This window comes from Podarcis tiliguerta (assembly GCF_965153285.1).
Source record: "Podarcis tiliguerta genome assembly, chromosome: 13".
Lineage (NCBI taxonomy): Eukaryota > Metazoa > Chordata > Lepidosauria > Squamata > Lacertidae > Podarcis > Podarcis tiliguerta.
Window position 1 is genome coordinate 52,323,916 of NC_139546.1, and position 18,055 is coordinate 52,341,970.

An 18,055-nucleotide genomic window follows, 5' to 3' on the forward strand; every position below is an offset into this window, starting at 1 on the left:
CTATTCAACTCAGTACATAACAAGAATGATCAAAAGGCTGGAGCAGCTCCCCTATGAAGAAAGATTGCAGTGTTGGGGCTTTTCTGTTTAGAGAAAAGGCGAGGAAGTGGTGGCATTATAGAAATTTATTTATGAAATAGTGCATGACATTGTTGTAAATAAAAATATGCCCTTTTCCCTTATGGGGTATCCAAGAGCCCATACAGAGTCCTTACATAGGTTCCCTATTGGTAGGAGAAAATAACAGAAGCCAACCAGAGAATATTGAGAAGCAAAGCAGCTTGTAAGCTTGATCTTTATTGATCTGTTGCAACAGGGTGCCCCCATCACACGCAGGAAAGGAGGAGGACCCCCAAAATTGCTGTGCAAGGACTTATAAAGACTTTGAAATTCCCATTCTGTAGATCAAGACCACTCCCAGAAACATTATGCATACATCACAGAAGGGGTGTAACCTAAGACCACCCTTCAGATACATCCCACCTACATCAGAAATTTAAATGTTGTTTTTCTCCTTGTCACAGTTTATCTCTTGTCTGGCAAGTTACTTGATTGGATTGCCTGGGGTGCTTGGCCATTCTTTTGTGGTGTTAAAATACTTATTTCCTGGGCCAGGTCACAGGCTCACATGGAGAAAGAGGAGACAGAGAAACGTTTTCCACCCTCGGATCCTTTTCACTACTTTTTTTCACTTCCATGCCAACCTGCATTATAAAAATAACATGGATCAAACCTGACCCCATCCCTTCTCAAACAGTATTTCAGGATTCCTATTATCACGGAGTTGTAGAGTTGGATGGGACCACCAGGGGTCATCTAGTCCAACCCCCGATATTTTTTTTTGAAAACGCAATATAGTATACAAACAGGATACAGAATCTTATATTCAACATGTAATCAAATGACTTTATTAATTAGATCCACGCTGCATTTCCCCCCTTAATTTATTTAAGATGGACTAATCTTTATAATACAAGGATAAGGGATCTGCAGGGCAGAATTACAATTTTTTAAATCGCGTTTTTCACATGAAATAAATCAAGAGCTGAATTAGAGATAGGAGGACTTCTCTCTTAGTTGCCACCTTTTCTGTTGTTGTTTGGATATAATGTCTCGGATATAATGAATTTTTGGGTTTCTCCGTTGCTTCTCTAAAGACAACGAGGAAGCCAATGGGTTCCCGCCTTTTGGCACTTGAATGGCGCCTCTACCCTTTTCCTATCTCGTGGGTGCAACGCGCAGAGGGCGTTTCATCATTGAGATGCCAACGCCTAGAGCGGCACCCACCCACCCACCCAGACCAATGGCAGCTTACCGCTTACCCCCAATGACCAATTACGTGTTGGCTTCGGAATTTTAAGCTTTTCTATAGGAAGGGTGGTATTAAAATTTAAATATCATTTCCACCGCCCCCTTTCCTTTGGGGGAGTTAGCCGGAAGTTTATACTTACCTCACTTCCGGATGCCCGCCATATTACTGCGGAAGAGCGGCCGGAATTTCCCCGTAACCTTACCTAAGATGGCCGCCACGCCTTCGAAGTTGGGCAGGAGATTTCCGGAAGCGGATGTTCCGTTGCGTCGTCACCCTTTGCCCGCTTCCCCGTCTTCATCATAGAGTGCATCAATTCCCCTCTGTTGGTCTTTATAGCATAAATACGGGAAGAGGGAGGGGCCGCTCTAGGAGTCGGGTAGAAAGGATTTGCAGGCCCCGTCTCTATGGTCATGGAGGACTAGACCTGTCTAGAGACCAAGGAAAGCTGGTTTTTCTGGAGGGTGAGTCTAATTATACTAATACTAATAATAATAAATTTTATTTATACTCCGCCCTCTCTCTTTTTTTAAAAAAAAGATATTTATTGAGGTTTCAACATATTACAAAAATTAGGAAGAATAAAAAAGAGAAGAAAAAAAGAAAAAAGGAAAATACAAAATAAAAACAGTTAAAAACAAATCAGTCTCTCCATATCTTATCTTTCATTTGCTTATTTCCCTGACCTCCTCACACCTCCCTTTCTTGTATTCCATTTCGATTGGTTAATTTAGCAAATCCTTTCCCTCTTTAATTTTATCTTAATCTTTTATCTTAATATATTATAGTTTTAGATTATCACCCGTTAATAATCCATTTTTACATATTCCTTATACTCCACCCTCTCCAGCCAAGACCGGGCTCAGCGTGGCTAACACCCGGTATAAAAACAAACTGATTGAAATACAACTTAAAAACAAGATTAAAATACAACATTTAGATATTAAAATACAGCCTCATTTCAATGGAAACTCAAATCAAAAACTTTTTGGGGGGATAAAAACGTCAAGTCTTTGTTATATAATAATAATTTATTTATACCCCGCCCATAAAGGAGGGAGGGTCTGGCAGGTTGCTGCAGCCTGCACCTGGGGAGAGGGATCCGCGGGAGGGGACAGAATTACTCTCCCTTCAAAAAAACCAGCGATGGACAGCCCTATAAAGCATCCTGTCCCAACCCGCAGCAAGGCAGGAGCAAATGTGCAATGCTGGAATCAAAATTGCATGGAGTGCGAAGGTGCCACTCAGGTTTGCAAGAACCCTGGTCAGACAAGGGAGAGATTTCCGCTTGGCCTTATGCCAAGGAGCTGGTTAGCTCTTTTTCAATGTTATTGAGTTTGAGCATAAACATACTTGAACACATAGTATAATTGCTTTGCTCATGGAAAGAGTCCTTTATTTTTATTTTTATTATTATTATTATTATTAATTAATTAATACATTTTATTTATACCCCACCCTCCCCAGCCATGACCAGGCTCAGGGCGGCTAACAACCAATAATAAAAACAAGTTGATTAAAATACAACTTAAAAAACAAAATTAAAATACAACAATAAAACCTTATTAGACTGATAGGCCACCTTTTCCCCCAAGGTGCCGCCTCATTGAATTCCCACAACAACCTTGTGAGGTAGGTTAAGCCAGGAGAATGATGGAATCATAGATTTCGAAGGGACCCTGAGGTTCATTAATGGAACCCCCTGCAATTCAGGAATACGTGTAGCTGCCCCTTACGGGGATCGAACCTGCAGCCTTGGCACTGCCAGCACCGCAGTCTGTTGTTGTTGAGTCGTTTAATCGTCTCCGCCTCTTCATGACCCCATGGACCAGAGCACGCCAGGCCCTCCTGTCTTCCACTGCCTCCCACAGTTTGGTCAAACTCATGCTGGTCTCTTCCAGAACACTGTCCCACCATCTCGTCCTCTGTCGCCCCCTTCTCCTTGTGCCCTCCATCTTTCCCAACATCGGGGTCTTTTCCAGGGAGTCTTCTCTTCTCATGAGGGGAAGTCTTGGAGCCTCAGCTTCAGGATCTGTCCTTCCAGCAAGCACTCAGGGCTGATTTCCTCCAGTATGGATAGGTTAGATCTTCTTGCAGTCCAACCAAAAATAATTATAATGAATAATGATTCCTTCTCTCTTTGCCCCCCGCAGGCCCGCCTCTCCTCTCTCCTGCAGAGGATGTCCTTACTCTCTGACGTCCACCTGGGGCTGCCTCTCCCGGACCCTCCTCCTCACCGCCTGGCCTTCGTCTCCGGCTCCTACCGCTACTACCACTACGGCTGTGACGGTGTGGACGACCGGGGTTGGGGCTGCGGGTACCGCACCCTCCAGACCGTGTGTTCGTGGCTGCCGCCGGGTGTCGGAAAAACCCTTCCCCGCCCGGTCCCTTCCCTGCAGGAGATCCAAAACGCTCTGGTGGAGATAGGAGACAAACCCGCCTCATTTGCCGGCTCCCGGGACTGGATTGGCACCGTAGAAGCAGCCTTATGCCTGGACCACTTTTACAGCATACCGGGCAAGGTGGTTCACGTTCCCCATGGGCGGGAGCTGGAAAGGGAGCTGGAGGCTCTGCATGCCCATTTCCAGGGAGGCGGGGGGCCCGTCATGATGGGGGGCGACAGGGACAACTCTTCCAAGGGGCTGCTGGGGGTCTGCTCCGGCCCAGAGGGGCGCCACCACCTCCTGGTCCTTGACCCTCACTACTATGGCCGGGCAGGGTCTCTGACGAGGGAGGAGCTGCAGGCAAATCGATGGGTCCATTGGAGGGAGCTTGCCCTCTTTGAAGCGGGCTCCTTCTACAACCTCTGCTTCCCCCAGTTCAGGGCAAAAGGATGTCCTGTATGATTTGAGAAAGGAGGTGCCGTTCTCCAAACCAACAGCTGCAGGGGTGTCTCGTGTCAGGAGCGTCAGCAATGTCTAGGCAACACGATGACCATGTGTTGTTGTTGAGTCGTTTAGTCGTGTCCGACTCTTCGTGACCCCCTGGACCAGAGCACACCAGGCACTCCTGTCCTCCACTGCCTCCCGCAGTTTGGTCAGACTCATGCTGGTAGCTTCGAGAACACTGTCCCACCATCTCGTCCTCCGTCGTCCCCTTCTCCTTGTGCCCTCCTTCTTTCCCAACATCAGGGTCTTTTCCAGGGAGTCTTCTCTTCTCAGGAGGTGGACAAAGTCTTGGAGCCTCAGCTTAAAGATCTGTCCTTCCAGTGAGCACTCAGGGCTGATTTCCTTCAGAATGGAGATATTTGGTCTTCTTGCAGTCCATGGGACTCTCAAGAGTCTCCTCCAGCACCAGAATTCAAAAGCATCAATTCAAAAGCATCAATTATTCGGCCATCTGCCTTCTTTATGGTCCAGCTCTCACTTCCATATATCACTACTGGGAAAACCAGAACTTGAATTATACGGACCTTTGTTGGCAAGGTGATGTCTCTGCTTTTTAAGATGCTGTCTAGGTTTGTCATTGCTTTCCTCCCAAGGACCAGGCGTCTTTTAATTTCGTGACTGCTGTCACCATCTGCAGTGATCATGGAGCCCAAGAAAGTAAAATCTCTCACTGCCTCCATTTCTTCTCCTTCTGTTTCCCAGGAGGTGATGGGACCAGTGGCCATGATCTTCGTTTTTTTGATGTTGAGCTTCAGACCATATTTTGCGCTCTCATTCACCCTCACGTAAATATGCAATAAACAATCTTTTATAGAATTCCAAGTCCAAGTCCAAAATAAAATCTTTAGTCTCAGAGTCTGTGAAAATCTTTAAATGAAGCGAGATACCAGACTTTGTGACAGACAAGCTGTGAAGCTTTGTGTATTCAGCAAATATGATTCCGGATGTAGACTACTGTTTCGTAGAATTCTTTGTCAGCGTGGTGGGAGGATTTAGAATTGCTTCATAAACCAATCTTATTTTGAATGAATGTATGTAAATGAAAATATCAAATGCTGCGGAACAGTGCTCATGTAATAATGTAGTCACTACACCACGCTGTGGTCACTGTGTGCCCAAAGAACCAGGTGTGCAGCCTGGGAGTCATTTTGGACTCACCGCTGTCCATGGAGGCGCAGGTCAGTTCTGTGTCCAGGGCAGCTGTCTACCAGCTCCATCTGGTACGCAGGATAAGACCCTCCCTGCCCGCGGACTGTCTCGCCACAGTGGTGCATGCTCTGGTTATCTCCCGCTTGGACTACTGCAATGCGCTCTACGTGGGGCTACCTTTGAAGGTGACCCGGAAACTGCAATTAATCCAGAATGCAGCAGCCAAACTGGGGACTGGGAGCGGCCGCCAAGACCACATAACACCGGTCTTGAAAGACCTACACTGGCTCCCAGTCCATTTCTGAGCACAATTCAAAGTGTTGGTGCTGACCTCTAAAGCCCTAAACGGCCTCAAAGGCCCAGTATCCCTGAAGGAGCATCTCCACCCCCATCATTCTGCCTGGACACGGAGGTCTAGCTCCGAGGGCCTTCTGGCGGTTCCCTCATTGCAAGAAGTGAGGTTACAGGGAACCAGGTGGTGGTGGAGCCCGCCCTGTGGAACGCCCTCCCACCAGATGTCAAGGAAATAAACAACTATCTGACCTTTAGAAGACACCTGCAGCCCTGTTTAGGGAAGTTTTTAATGTCTGATGTTTTATTGTGTTTTTAATATCCTGTTGGAAGCCACCCAGAGTATCCTGGAAAACCCAGTCAGATGGGCGCGGTATAAATAAATTATTTTTATTTTATGACGGTGGTGATGTTTGGATAGCACACCCAATGTGGAGCTTGCCAGGACTACATCTCCCATCAGCCTCAGGCAGCAGCCTGGGATGGCCTCCAGATGCTTTTGACCCCAGCTGCCTTGGTTCCTTCCAAGCAGACTTGGGGATGCATTAAAGGGACCCCTGACCATTAGGTCCAGTCGTGGCCGACTCTGGGGTTGTGCTGCTCATCTCGCTTTATTGGCCGAGGGAGCCGGTGTACAGCTTCCAGGTCATGTGGCCACCAGGACTAAGCCGCTTCTGGCGAACCAGAGCAGCGCACGGAAACGCCGTTTACCTTCCCGCCGGAGTGGTACCTATTTATCTACTTGCCATCTGACGTGCTTTCGAAATGCTAGGTTGGCAGGAGCAAGGACCGAGCAACAGGAGCTCACCCCGTCACGGGGATTCGAACCGCCAACCTTCTGATCGGCAAGCCCTAGGCTCTGTGGTTTAACCCACCGCACCACCCGGGTCCCAGGGATGCATTAATAAAGTATTATATCCCATGGCCTCCTTCCATGATGGTCAATGCAATTCACATACATCCTTTGTGGGTGAAGTGGGCTTTGAGTCACCAACTGCTGCCTGGGTTTGCCTCCGCTCATTCCTACTCGGTGGTTGAGACCAGGGGCAGCGCCTGGCACAGGGAGAGGAGGAAGGGTGGCACGCTGGCAAACTTGCCCAGGGCAGAGAGGGCGAGAAAGAAGACCGGATCCAACTGAGTCTCACTTACATGATGTGCCTCTTTGATCTCTCCTGTTCCCACGTTTCCTTGAGCTCTATTTGTCTCGTAAATCTCAATAAATATTTACCGTATTTTTTGCTCCATAAGATGCACTTTTTTATCCCTAAAAAGTAAGGGGAAATGTCCGTGTGTCTTATGGAGTGAATGCGTGGTCCCTGGAGCCAAATTGCCCAGGGGCAAAAAGCAGATCATGCTCTTTTTTTGAAAGAGGAAAGTGGGTGTTGAAACAAAGCTGCTGATCGTTTGCCAATCGGGGAGAGAGATAAGGGATGCTAGCGATAAAGGAGGCTGCCTGGGAGGGGGGAGGTAAAGACAGCAAACTTGCAAAGGGGGGAAACAGGAAGACTAAAGAAATGAGGAGAGAAATTAAAAGAAAAGGAGGAGCAAAAAACCGCTCAAGCTAAGGAAAAGACACAAAGGCAAACGAGGGAAGGGAGTGTTGAAAGGAAGAAGCTGATCAGTGGAATTGGGAGGGAGATAAGGGATGCTAGCGATAAAGGAGGCTGCCTGGGAGGGGGGAGGTAAAAGTCCATGGATCCTCAGGATTTTTGCACTGGGTCACCCCAAATTCACCATCAGATCACATAGCATGTCCATGGCTGCAGCCTACACCAAAAAAATCACGCATCCACTGTTTCCTGGGGCCACAATGGCGCAAAAACGTGGTTACAAAGCACGGATCCACATGGATCCTCAGGATTTTTGCATTGGGTCACCCCAAATTCACCATCAGATCACATGTCTGTGGCCACAGCATGAACCACAAAAATCTTACATCCACTGTTTCCTTCAGAATATTTTTTCTTTCTTGTTTTCCTCTAAAAGCTAGGTGCGTCTTATGGAGCGAAAAATACAGTAAGCAGGGGTGTGCTAACATACCCCATGAGCTGCCAAGGTGGGATGACTGGCTTCACAGAACCACTGTTTGGCCTCTGTTATTTTCTCCTACCAATAGGGAACCCACTTAAGGACTCTAAAAGGGCTCTTGGATACCCCTTAAGGTAAAAAGGAGCGGTTCCCCCCCCCTTATAACAATGCTTTTAGGGTGGTCTTTGGTTAAGAGGTTGGGCAATGTCCAGAAGTAATTAAAGAGACTTGCACACTTTTTGTTGCCTCCTTGCAAGGAGAGGAGCGGACTCTATTTCAACAGAAAAATAAAGATCCGCCTTGCTTTCCACTGGATTCTGCCTCCGTCCATTCTTCTCTGACCGATCATAGACTGAGAGGACTCAGAATCCCTTGGGGAATTGGGTTGGCAGCAAAAGCCCACCCTCAATTTCCCCACAACAATTTCCCCACAGTTTCCCTGCAACTACATAGGCCTATACAAGCACAAAGAGCAACTGGAAGCCTCCAAACTTTTTATTTTCCCACCACTACCACTTCTGTGTGGCTCAAAACGCCCCCCACGCTTGCACAAGCCAGACCACAGTTTCTATGATTCTATGATTCTATTCTTTTGGAGGGGAAGTGAATTACACTCAGAGTCCTGTTGTGATTTCATGCTCTTTATTGCAGCTTGTCAAAGAGTGATTGAATTGCTCCCCAAACCTCAGGCTTTTATATACATTATTTACACAATTAAACGTAAAGGTAAAGGGACCCCTGACCATTAGGTCCAGTCATGACGCTCATCTCACTTTCCTGGCCGAGGGAGCCGGCGTACAGCTTCCAGGTCATGTGGCCAGCTTCTGGCGAACCAGAGCAGCGCACGGAAACGCCGTTTACCTTCCCGCCGGAGCGGTACCTGTTTATCTACTTGCACTTTGAAGCGCTTTCGAACTGCTAGGTTGGCAGGAGCAGGGAGCGAGCAACGGGAGCTCACCCCGTCGCGGGGATTCGAACCGCCAACCTTCTGATCGGCAAGCCCTAGGCTCTGTGGTTTAATCGGCCAGTAAAGCGAGATGAGCGCCACAACCCCAGAGTCGGCCACGACTGGACCTAATGGTCAGGGGTCCCTTTACCTTTACCTAATACTGAATCTTAAATAGCTGCCCTGGGACCTTCCTGGGCTTGGGGAAGGAGGTATGAGGCTCGGGCAGAATCCTAGAGCCTTGCTTCCTTGTGTTAACGGAAAAATCTGAGGGCTCCCTTGGACAAAAACAAAGACACCAACCAGGATAACTAGGAGCAAAACAGCAGCCTGTAGGCTTGGCCTTGATTGAATGCTGTCGCGACAGGACTCCCACCCGCAACAAGATGAAGCAAAATGGAAGCCCAGAAGAAAAGAAGACCCCAACTTTTATTAGTTACTAATCCCCAAACTACACCCCTAAGACTACATCACAACTACATCACAGAAAGGAGGGGTTGAGGGAGGGGTTGTGGTGGTAACCTGAGTGTCCTGTCACCTGGCTGGTTCCCCCTTTCCCCCTCCCCATGAGTACTTTCCAGGTGACAGAGGGGAGTTTGCAGTTTCCTGCCCCCAGAGGGAAGAGCTGATTATTGTCCTTTGTTCCAGTCTGTGCTGAATCCACTCCCATATGCAAGTTCTTTGTGATCTTGATGGTCTTCTGTCTAGGACTATCAGGGTTGGCATAGCAACTGGGCAGGGCTCCTGTGTATGTGCTGGTATGCTGAAGGGATTATGGCTGCCCTGTATCAAACCTTCCCCATTTTGTAGTCCTTCCTTCATGGAGTAAAATAAAAGTGGAACAGTGCAGATCCGATGTATGGTTTATTTTCTATGAATTTATAATAGAAGCGTAGCGTATGTAGTGTGTGAGTGAAGTTTGTACAAACTGAATGATGGGGGGGGTGGTTTCCTGCGACACTTGAGCATGTGCAGAGTGCCTTCCTTTGGCCTGCTTGGCTGTCCCTCCTCTGCCCATTTCTGGGGTCTTTTCCAGAGAAAAAAAGCACTGACAAAGAGTAACTGTTTGCCCAACCCACAAGGAAGGGGATAACACAAAGCAGCAACTGCCGATTGTATGTTTATTTTTAAAAATACATGCCAAAATAAATATATGCTCTGATATAAGGCTGAACAAGAACACACAACTAAGAGGATCACATGAAAAGCATTTTTCACGCACTCTTACTCGGGGCAAAGGAACATTGGAGCGTAAAATATTTGGATGCACAAGGCTTCACCTACTGGCTAATCTGTAAGGAAATCAATAGCGTTAACTAACAATCGGTTATCTTGCGGCAACTCATAAAACGCCAACGCAAACAGAAGGCAGGTGCGCCAGAAGCGATAAGAGCAGGGAAAGTTGAAAGGTGAAGCGAGGAAGGTGTTCTGCTCCAGAAGCGTAAATGAGATTTAGCTGAGATTCCTGCCTTGAAGAGGGTTGGACTAGATGACCCTCAGGGTCCCATCTGATTCTATGATTCTCTGACACATTTGGGGTATGTGGGTGGATGTGTGCCAACACCTGCTTTGGGAACCGAAGGGGCCAACCGTGCTTGTAAGCCTCTGTTGTAAACAAAAATCTGCCCTTTTTCCCTTTCTGGGGTATCAAAGAGCCGATATGGAGTCCTTACGTAGAAAAGGCGGTCTACAGCAGAAATATGAGTGACTTGTTTACCTCCTGTCTGGCAGGTTACCTGTTAATGGTCACTTGATTGGATTGCCTGGGGAGCCTGGCCAGTCTTTTGTAACGATAAACACTTAGTTTGTGAGCCAGGTCACAGCCTCACACCCTATTCATATCTTAAATGTGCCCTTAAGACAGGATTTGTGAAGGAAAAAGACAATGGGGAGGTTTCCCACTTTGACCTTGCAGATAAATATTTCAGGTCAATTTGTTCAGGACTTTTTTCCCTGTGGGGTTTTCAGACGTGTGGTATATATATTTATGTACGTGTTTGCTTGGTACATTTATGAACATTTATCTAAGACCTTAAAATTCTTATCACACCTCCGTGTTGGATGAGAACCTCTTTGCAATGTGTGTGCCCATTTCACAGAATCTGAGTTAGCCTGCTTTTGCAGCAGGTGGGGGTCGGAGGGGGAGCCTGATGGGTGGAGTCAGCGATGGGCGGAGTCAGCATATCCTCTGGCTATTAGGGGCGGAGCCATCACTTTGCACACCCCTCTCATTTCCTACACCTCCTTGGACAGACCAGCCTCTTGCTCTGGGCCTCAGCAGGTGAGTGAGCAGGTGAGAAGGATGCTGAAGCTACAACTCTTGTAGTCAATGGCAGCCTGTCTGTGCTCTGGCTGGCCCCCCCAATTGGAGGCAGGTGTTATAAGAAAAAACTGCTCCTTTCCCCCCTTATGGGGTACCCAAGAGCCCACATAGACTCCTTATATAGGTTTTATATCAGTAGGAAAAAATAACAGAGGCCAGCCAGAGAATATTGAGAAGCAATGCGTCTAGTGGACTTGGACCTGCCTTGGCAGAAGAATACCCTCTGTTCACCTGCCTGAAATACCGTTTTATAGTTAAAGCTCTGGTTTTCCCAGTAGTGATGTATGGAAGCGAGAGCTGGACCATAAAGAAGGCTGATCGACGAAGAATGGATGCTTTTGAATTCTGGTGCTGGAGGAGACTCTTGAGAGTCCCATGGACTTCAAGAAGATCAAACCTATCCATCCTGAATGAAATCAGCCCTGAGTGCTCACTGGAAGGACAGATCCTGAAGCTGAGGCTCCAAGACTTTGGCCACCTCATGAGAAGAGAAGACTCTCTGGAAAAGACCCTGATGCTGGGAAAGATGGAGGGCACAAGGAGAAGGGGAGGATAGAGGACGAGATGGTGGGACAGTGTTCTCGAAGCGACCAACATGAGTTTGACCAAACTGCGGGAGGCAGTGGAAGACAGGAGTGCCTGGTGTGCTCTGGTCCAGGGGGTCACGAAGAAGTGGACAAGACTAAATAACTAAACAAATGTGCCATCGAATCTAGCATGCACCTCGGTTTTCAGAACCTTGAAACAAACAAACAAAAAAAGGTACCTGCTGGCGAACGCAAATGTGCCTTCGCATCTAATGCGCGCACCTTGATTCTTGCAACATAACCTGGCCAAAAGAGGTGAGCATTAGATTTGAGTAAATATGGTAACTTCCTGCAAGAGTGACAAGATAATAGACCTTTAAGAGCGCTTGGGGGATTCCTTGCAGGGCAAGAGGATTAGAAACTTTGCCCCGCTTTATTTTCCTTGGCAGGTTTTGTCCTACAAGGAAAACAAGGAACTTATTCATGTATGCAACAACAGCTGCAAGAGTCTTGATGGTACAAGGATGGATGAATGAGGAAATCCCAACAAAACAATAGTGGCAAGAGAAATTGATGAACTATGCAGAGGTAAAGGTAAAGGTAAAGGGACCCCTGACCGTTAGGTCCAGTCGTGGCCGACTCTGGGGTTGCGGCACTGATCTCGCTTTATTGGCTAAGGGAGCTGGCGTACAGCTTCCGGGTCATGTGGCCAGCAGGACTAAGCCGCTTCTGGCGAACCAGAGCAGCGCATGGAAACGCCGTTTACCTTCCTGCCGGAGTGGTACCTATTTATCTACTTGCACTAGTGTGCTTTCGAACTGCTAGGTTGGCAGGAGCAGGGACCGAGCAACGGGAGCTCACCCCGTCGCGGGGATTCGAACTGCCGACCTTCTGATCGGCAAGTCCTAGGCTCTGTGGTTTAACCCATAACGCCACCCGCGTCCCGCTAAACTTGCTAAACTGACATACAAATTGTGAGAGAAGGACAACTGTGACTTCAAAGAAGAATGGGAACTTTTTACAAAGTATTTAAAAAGACAACAAAATGAACTGGACTCCTTGGCAGGTTTTGAATAAACATACACAAATTTAGTGATTGATAACATGGAAGATAGATAATATAAGAACTGAAATAATTTTATAATATGCAGAGAATAACATGTGCTGAGAAATCAGAGAGGGGAGCTGAGGAAAATCTTTGGGGGGGGAGGGAGGGTTTGATGGGGAATGGAAAAAAAGGGGGGGGATAATGAATATGATATGTTTTTCTTATACAGTGGTACCTCAGGTTACATACGCTTCAGGTTACATACGCTTCAGGTTACAGACTAACCCAAAACCCAGAAATAGTGCTTCAGGTTAAGAACTTTGCTTCAGGATGAGAACAGAAATCGGGCTCCAGCGGTGTGGCAGCAGCAGAAGGCCCCATTAGCTAAAGTGGTGCTTCAGGTTAAGAACAGTTTCAGGTTAAGAACGGACCTCCGGAATGAATTAAGTACTTAACCCGAGGTACCACTGTACTGTTATGTTGAAATTGTCAATAAAAAAATTTATAAAGAAAAAAGAAACGTCCCGCTTTGCGATTTTAGAATTGGGACGAAACCTGTATAATTTCCATAAGGCTACAGACCTGGGAGATCACCTGGGCTAAGCACCTGGGCGGAACACCTGCTTGGCATGCAGAAGGCAATTGCCTCAATCTCCAAGCAGGGCAGCCCTGAGACCGAAGGGCTCAGCAGCTTCCGAACACTCGATAATTGAGAGCAGCTTTTCATTTGAACCGTGAGAAGGTCCCGGGTTCAAAAACCGGGTAGGAATCGGGCCTTAAGCCCTGCAGAGCCTCTGCCACCCAGTGTGAGCACTGCTGGCCTAGATGAAGGCTCAGTGCTCTGACCCAATGTTAGGTGTAGGATGCTCTGGTTGTGGTGCTGCACCCTGCAGATTATACAAGCCGGTCGCCGTTCTCTGGTTGCCACTCCCTCCGCTGCTTGCAGAACAAACACCAGCCATCTGTCGCTCTGGGCAAGTCCTGCAAAGATGTTCCTTTGAGACCAGGCTTGCCCTGATCCGTAAGACCCTCCTTCACGTTTTCGAATCCCCCAGAGGTCTGTTTCCTTGCCCCTTTTATCCATTTCAGTGTGGTTTTTATAATTCTGCCTTTTTATAATTTATAATTTTATAATTATAATTAATTTTAATTTATGATTTTATAATTATAATTAATTTTAATTTATAATGTTATAATTCTGCCTTTTTTTATAATTCTGCCTGCCTGGTTTCAGCTCGTGCCTTTCGTCGTTACGGAATCGTACAGAAGTGGAGGGTTGTGGGGGGACCCCCAAAGGTCATCCAGCCCAGCCCCCTGCAGTGCAGGAATCGTGGCACATGTTTCAACAATATATGGGTGGCGTTTTTAAATAAATAAAGCGGCTAGGTTGCACTCTGGTGGAGAGCAACTGGAAGGAGCCCCTGGGGCAAGAGAGGGCGATTCCAAAAATGTCACTACTCATAACTTTTTAAGAAGAAGAATTTATTATTTATACCCCGCCCATGTGGCTGGGTTTCCCCAGCCACTCTGGGCGGCTTCCAACAAAATATTAAAATACAGTGGTCTGTTAATCGTTAAAAGCTCCCCTAAACAGGGCTGCCTTCAGCTGTCTTCTAAAAGCCTGGTAGTTGTTTTTCTCTTTGACATCTGGTGGGAGGGCGTTCGTTCCACAGGGCGGGCGCCACCACCGAGAAGGCCCTCTGCCGGGTTCCCTGTGACTTGGCTTCTTGCAGGGAGGGAACCGCCAGAAGGCCCTCGGAGCTGGACCTTAGTGTCCAGGCAGAACGATGGGGTGGAGATGCTCCTTCAGGTATACTGGGCCAAGGCCATTTAGGGCTTTCAAGGTCAGCACCAACACTTTGAATTGTGCTTGGAGACATACTGGGAGCCAGTGTAGGTCTTTCAAGACCAGTGTTATGTGGTCTCAGTGGCTGCTCCCAGTCACCAGTCTGGCTGCCGCATTCTGGATTAGTTCTAGTTTCCGGGTCACCTTCAAAGGTAGCCCCACGTGGAGCACATGGCAGTAGTCCAAGTGAGAGATTACTAGAGCATGCACCATTCTGGCAAGTCAGTCTGTGGGCAGGTAGGGTCTCATCCTGCATATCAGATGGAGCTGGTAGACAGCTGCCCTGGACACAGAACTGACCTGCGCCTCCATGGAACAGCTGTGAATCCAAAATGACTCCCATTCTGCACACCTGGTCTTTCAGGGGCAGTTACCCCATTCAGGACCAGGGAGTCCTCCACACCTGCCCACCTCCTGTCCCCCAAGAACAGTCCTTCTGTCTTGTCAGGATTCAACCTCAATCCGTTAGCCGCCATCCATCCTCCAACCACCTCCAGACACTCACACAGGACCTTCACCGCCTTCACTGGTTCTGATTTGAAAGAGAGGTAGAGCTGGGTATCATCCGCATACTGATGAACACCCAGCCCAAACCCCCTGATGATCTCTCCCAGCGGCTGCATGTAGATGTTAAAAAGCATGGGGCAGAGGAGGGAACCCTGAGGCACCCCACAAGTGAGAGCCCAGGGGTCTGAACACTCATCCCCCAACACTACTTTCTGGACACGGCCCAGGGGGAAGGAGCGGAACCACTGTATGACAGTGCCCCCAGCTCCCAGCCCCTCAAGACGGTCCAGAAGGATGTTATGGTCGATGGTTTCAAAGGTCGCTGAGAGATCCAGCAGAACTAGGAAACAGCTCTCACCTTTGTCCCTAGCCCACCGGAGATCATCAACCAGTGCGACCAAGGCAGTTTCAGTCCCATGGTGAGGCATGAATTCCCGACTGGAAGGGATCCAAATGGTCCGCTTCTTTCAGGCGTGCCTGGAGTTGTTCAGCCACCACTCGCTCAATCACCTTGCCCAAGAATGGAAGATTTGAGATTGGGCAATAGTTGGCCATACTGGCCGGGTCTAAAGATGTTTTTTTAAGAAGCGGTTTAATGACCGCCTCTTTCAGTGGGTCTGGGAAGGCTCCCTCACAGAGGGAAGCATTCACCACCCCGCAGAGCCCATTGCCAAGCCCTTCCCAGGTAGCTTTTATAAGCCAGGATGGGCAAGGATCAGGGAGACAGGTGGTTGGCTTCACTCGTCCAAGCAGCCTGTCCACATCCTCGGAGGTAACAGGTTGGAATTGATCCCACACAACTTGACTAGACAGGACTCAAGCACTCTCCCGCCTCGGCCCTGCTCTCACGGTGGAGTCTACCTCTTCCCGAATCTGAGTGACTTTATCTGCAAAAAACTTTGCAAAATCATTGCAGGAGTTCATGTGGCCCGTGCTGGGCCCTGATGGAGCAGGTGGTTCTGCTAAATTGCAAACCACCTGAAACTCCTGCTTCTGTTTTCTGCAGATGCAATACAGGCAGTGAAGAAAGTCTTCTTCGCCGTCGCTATCACCACTTGGTAGGCTCGACATTGAGCTCTAACCTGTCAGCTTCAGAATGAGTTATCCACCACCGGCGCTCTAGCCGTCTCAGCGATTGTTTCATTGCCCTCAGATCAGTGGAAAACCACGGGGCTGTCCGGGCTCCATGCAATCGGAGAGGGCGCTTCGGAGCCAAACAGTCAATAGCCCTGGTTAACTCCGCATTCCAGCGGGCCACCAGGGAATCAGCTGAAAGGCCATCAACCTCGGATAAAGCATCCCCTACCACTCTCTGGAAACCATTTGGATCCATTAAGTGGAGGGGGAGGACTATCCGAATCGGTCCCACCCACGAAAGAAAACATTTCGACGCCAGCAGAGACTGCAATTGTAAACAGAGTTTATTTTGCTTATCAGATGTTCTCAGGTAAGGGAAAATCCAGATTTATTTATTTTTTTAAATGCTGTGATGTCCATACGGCATTTGGGATCTTGTATTATGGACTGTTTATGTTGGCTTTCCCAATATTAAATATTTCCCGTCCAGCTTTTCTCGATCCTCCTTTTAGTTTGTTGGGCTTCTGTCGTACGCTGTATATTTTGCTATGAATAGACTTCCTCATAAGCATGTGGCTTCTCTGTTGTCAGGGGTTCTTCAGGAGAGGCTGGATGGAGACCTGCCAGGGATTCTAACCCTCGATTCCTGCAGGTGCGCAGCCAGGTGTGCAGCCTGGGACTCATTCTGGACTCACCGCTGTCCATGGAGGCGCAGGTCAGTTCTGTGTCCAGGGCGGCTGTCTGCCAGCTCCATCTGGTATGCAGGCTGAGACCCTTCCTGCCCGCAGACTGTCTGGCCAGAGTGGTGCATACTCTGGTTATCTCCTGCTTGGACTACTGCCATGCGCTCTACATGGGGCTACCTTTGAAGGTGACCCGGAAACTACAACTAATCCAGAATGCTAAACTGGTGACTGGGAGCGGCCGCCAAGACCACATAACACTGGTCTTGAAAGACCTACATTGGCTCCCAGTACGTTTCTGAGCACAATTCAAAGTGTTGGTGCTGACCTTGAAAGCCCAAAACGGCCTCGGCCCAGTAGACCTGAAGGAGCATCTCCACCCCCATCGTCCAGCCTGGACCCTGAGGTCCAGCTCCGAGGGCCTTCTGGCGGTTCCCTCCCTGCGAGAAGCCAAGTTACAGGGAACCAGACAGAGGGCCTTCTCGGTGGTGGCACTCACCCTGTGGAACGCCCTCCCACCAGATGTCAAGGAAATAAACAACTAACTGACTTTTAGAAGACATCTGAAGGCAGCCCTGTTTAGGGAAGCTTTTAATGTTTGACGCATTACTGTATTTTAATATTCTGTTGGAAGCCGCCCAGGGTGGCTGGGGAAGCCCAGCCAGATGGGTGGTGTATAAATAATAAATTATTATAATATTATTATTATTATTGCAGGGGGTTGGACTAGATGACCCACGGGGTCCTTTCCAACTGTACAGTTATGTGGTTCTATGAGTTTTGGGTTCCAGAGTTTGTGGGCGTCAGGCACCCATAATTCCTAGGTTTAGTTAGTGTTGGAACATGATCTATCCTTGCAGAGCTAAACTGGAAGTCACACTCTTAATATTTAAAAAATACGAATAATACCTGGCAGCGCACGCTCCACAGATAACCGGTCCTTAACTCTTCAAAAATTAGGAAACATCCCTTGAACAAATAGGCCCTTTATTTGAGTTTATAATATCTAGCCCCGGGCTGAACACTGAGATAGCAGGAAGTTATTGAGGGAACGTAAACTTTACAACCTGCAAATCACTCGGAGAAAAGCGAACGCAAATTCTGGACTTGGAACAGGGGCCAGGCTGCGTCAATTAAACTGTGACATCAAAGTCTTCTCCTTTTCCATAGGCTGCTCCCGGTGGGAAAAGCAAACAGAAGGCAATGCTCAAATTGCTCTGAGTGACAGGCTTTGTGAACTCTTGAGCATGATCTGTTTTGCGTGCGCAGCCCGTCTCGCGATGCACCTGTGACATTTGGGGCGGTTTGCGTCGTTGCAGGAATTTATGTCAGGGAAACCAGGAACTTGTAAATATTTATTTTGTCTTACTTGATGGGTGGGAGGTGGAGGTCAAGGGAAAGGTGGGGTCAAGCCCTGATACTCAGGGTTTCTG

General features: G+C 48.1%; 1 protein-coding gene across 2 annotated transcripts in view; it reads left to right on the forward strand.

The window, feature by feature from the left end:
* Nucleotides 1–1,588: 1,588 nt before the first annotated feature.
* The window catches only part of UFSP1 (UFM1 specific peptidase 1), a 189,692-nt gene continuing 173,225 nt past the window's right edge, over nucleotides 1,589–18,055 (forward strand). Inside the window, exons 1-2 of one of the 2 annotated variants that reach the window (XR_014504367.1) lie at nucleotides 1,589–1,773; nucleotides 3,463–4,247. Coding sequence is in view for 1 of the 2 variants with exons in the window: in XM_083410799.1 (XP_083266925.1) it covers nucleotides 3,490–4,155 (666 nt within the window). In the remaining variant the exon portion in view is untranslated. Of the gene's footprint in view, nucleotides 1,774–3,462; nucleotides 4,454–18,055 lie in introns of those variants that run through there. The other variant, XM_083410799.1, reaches the window with a different exon arrangement.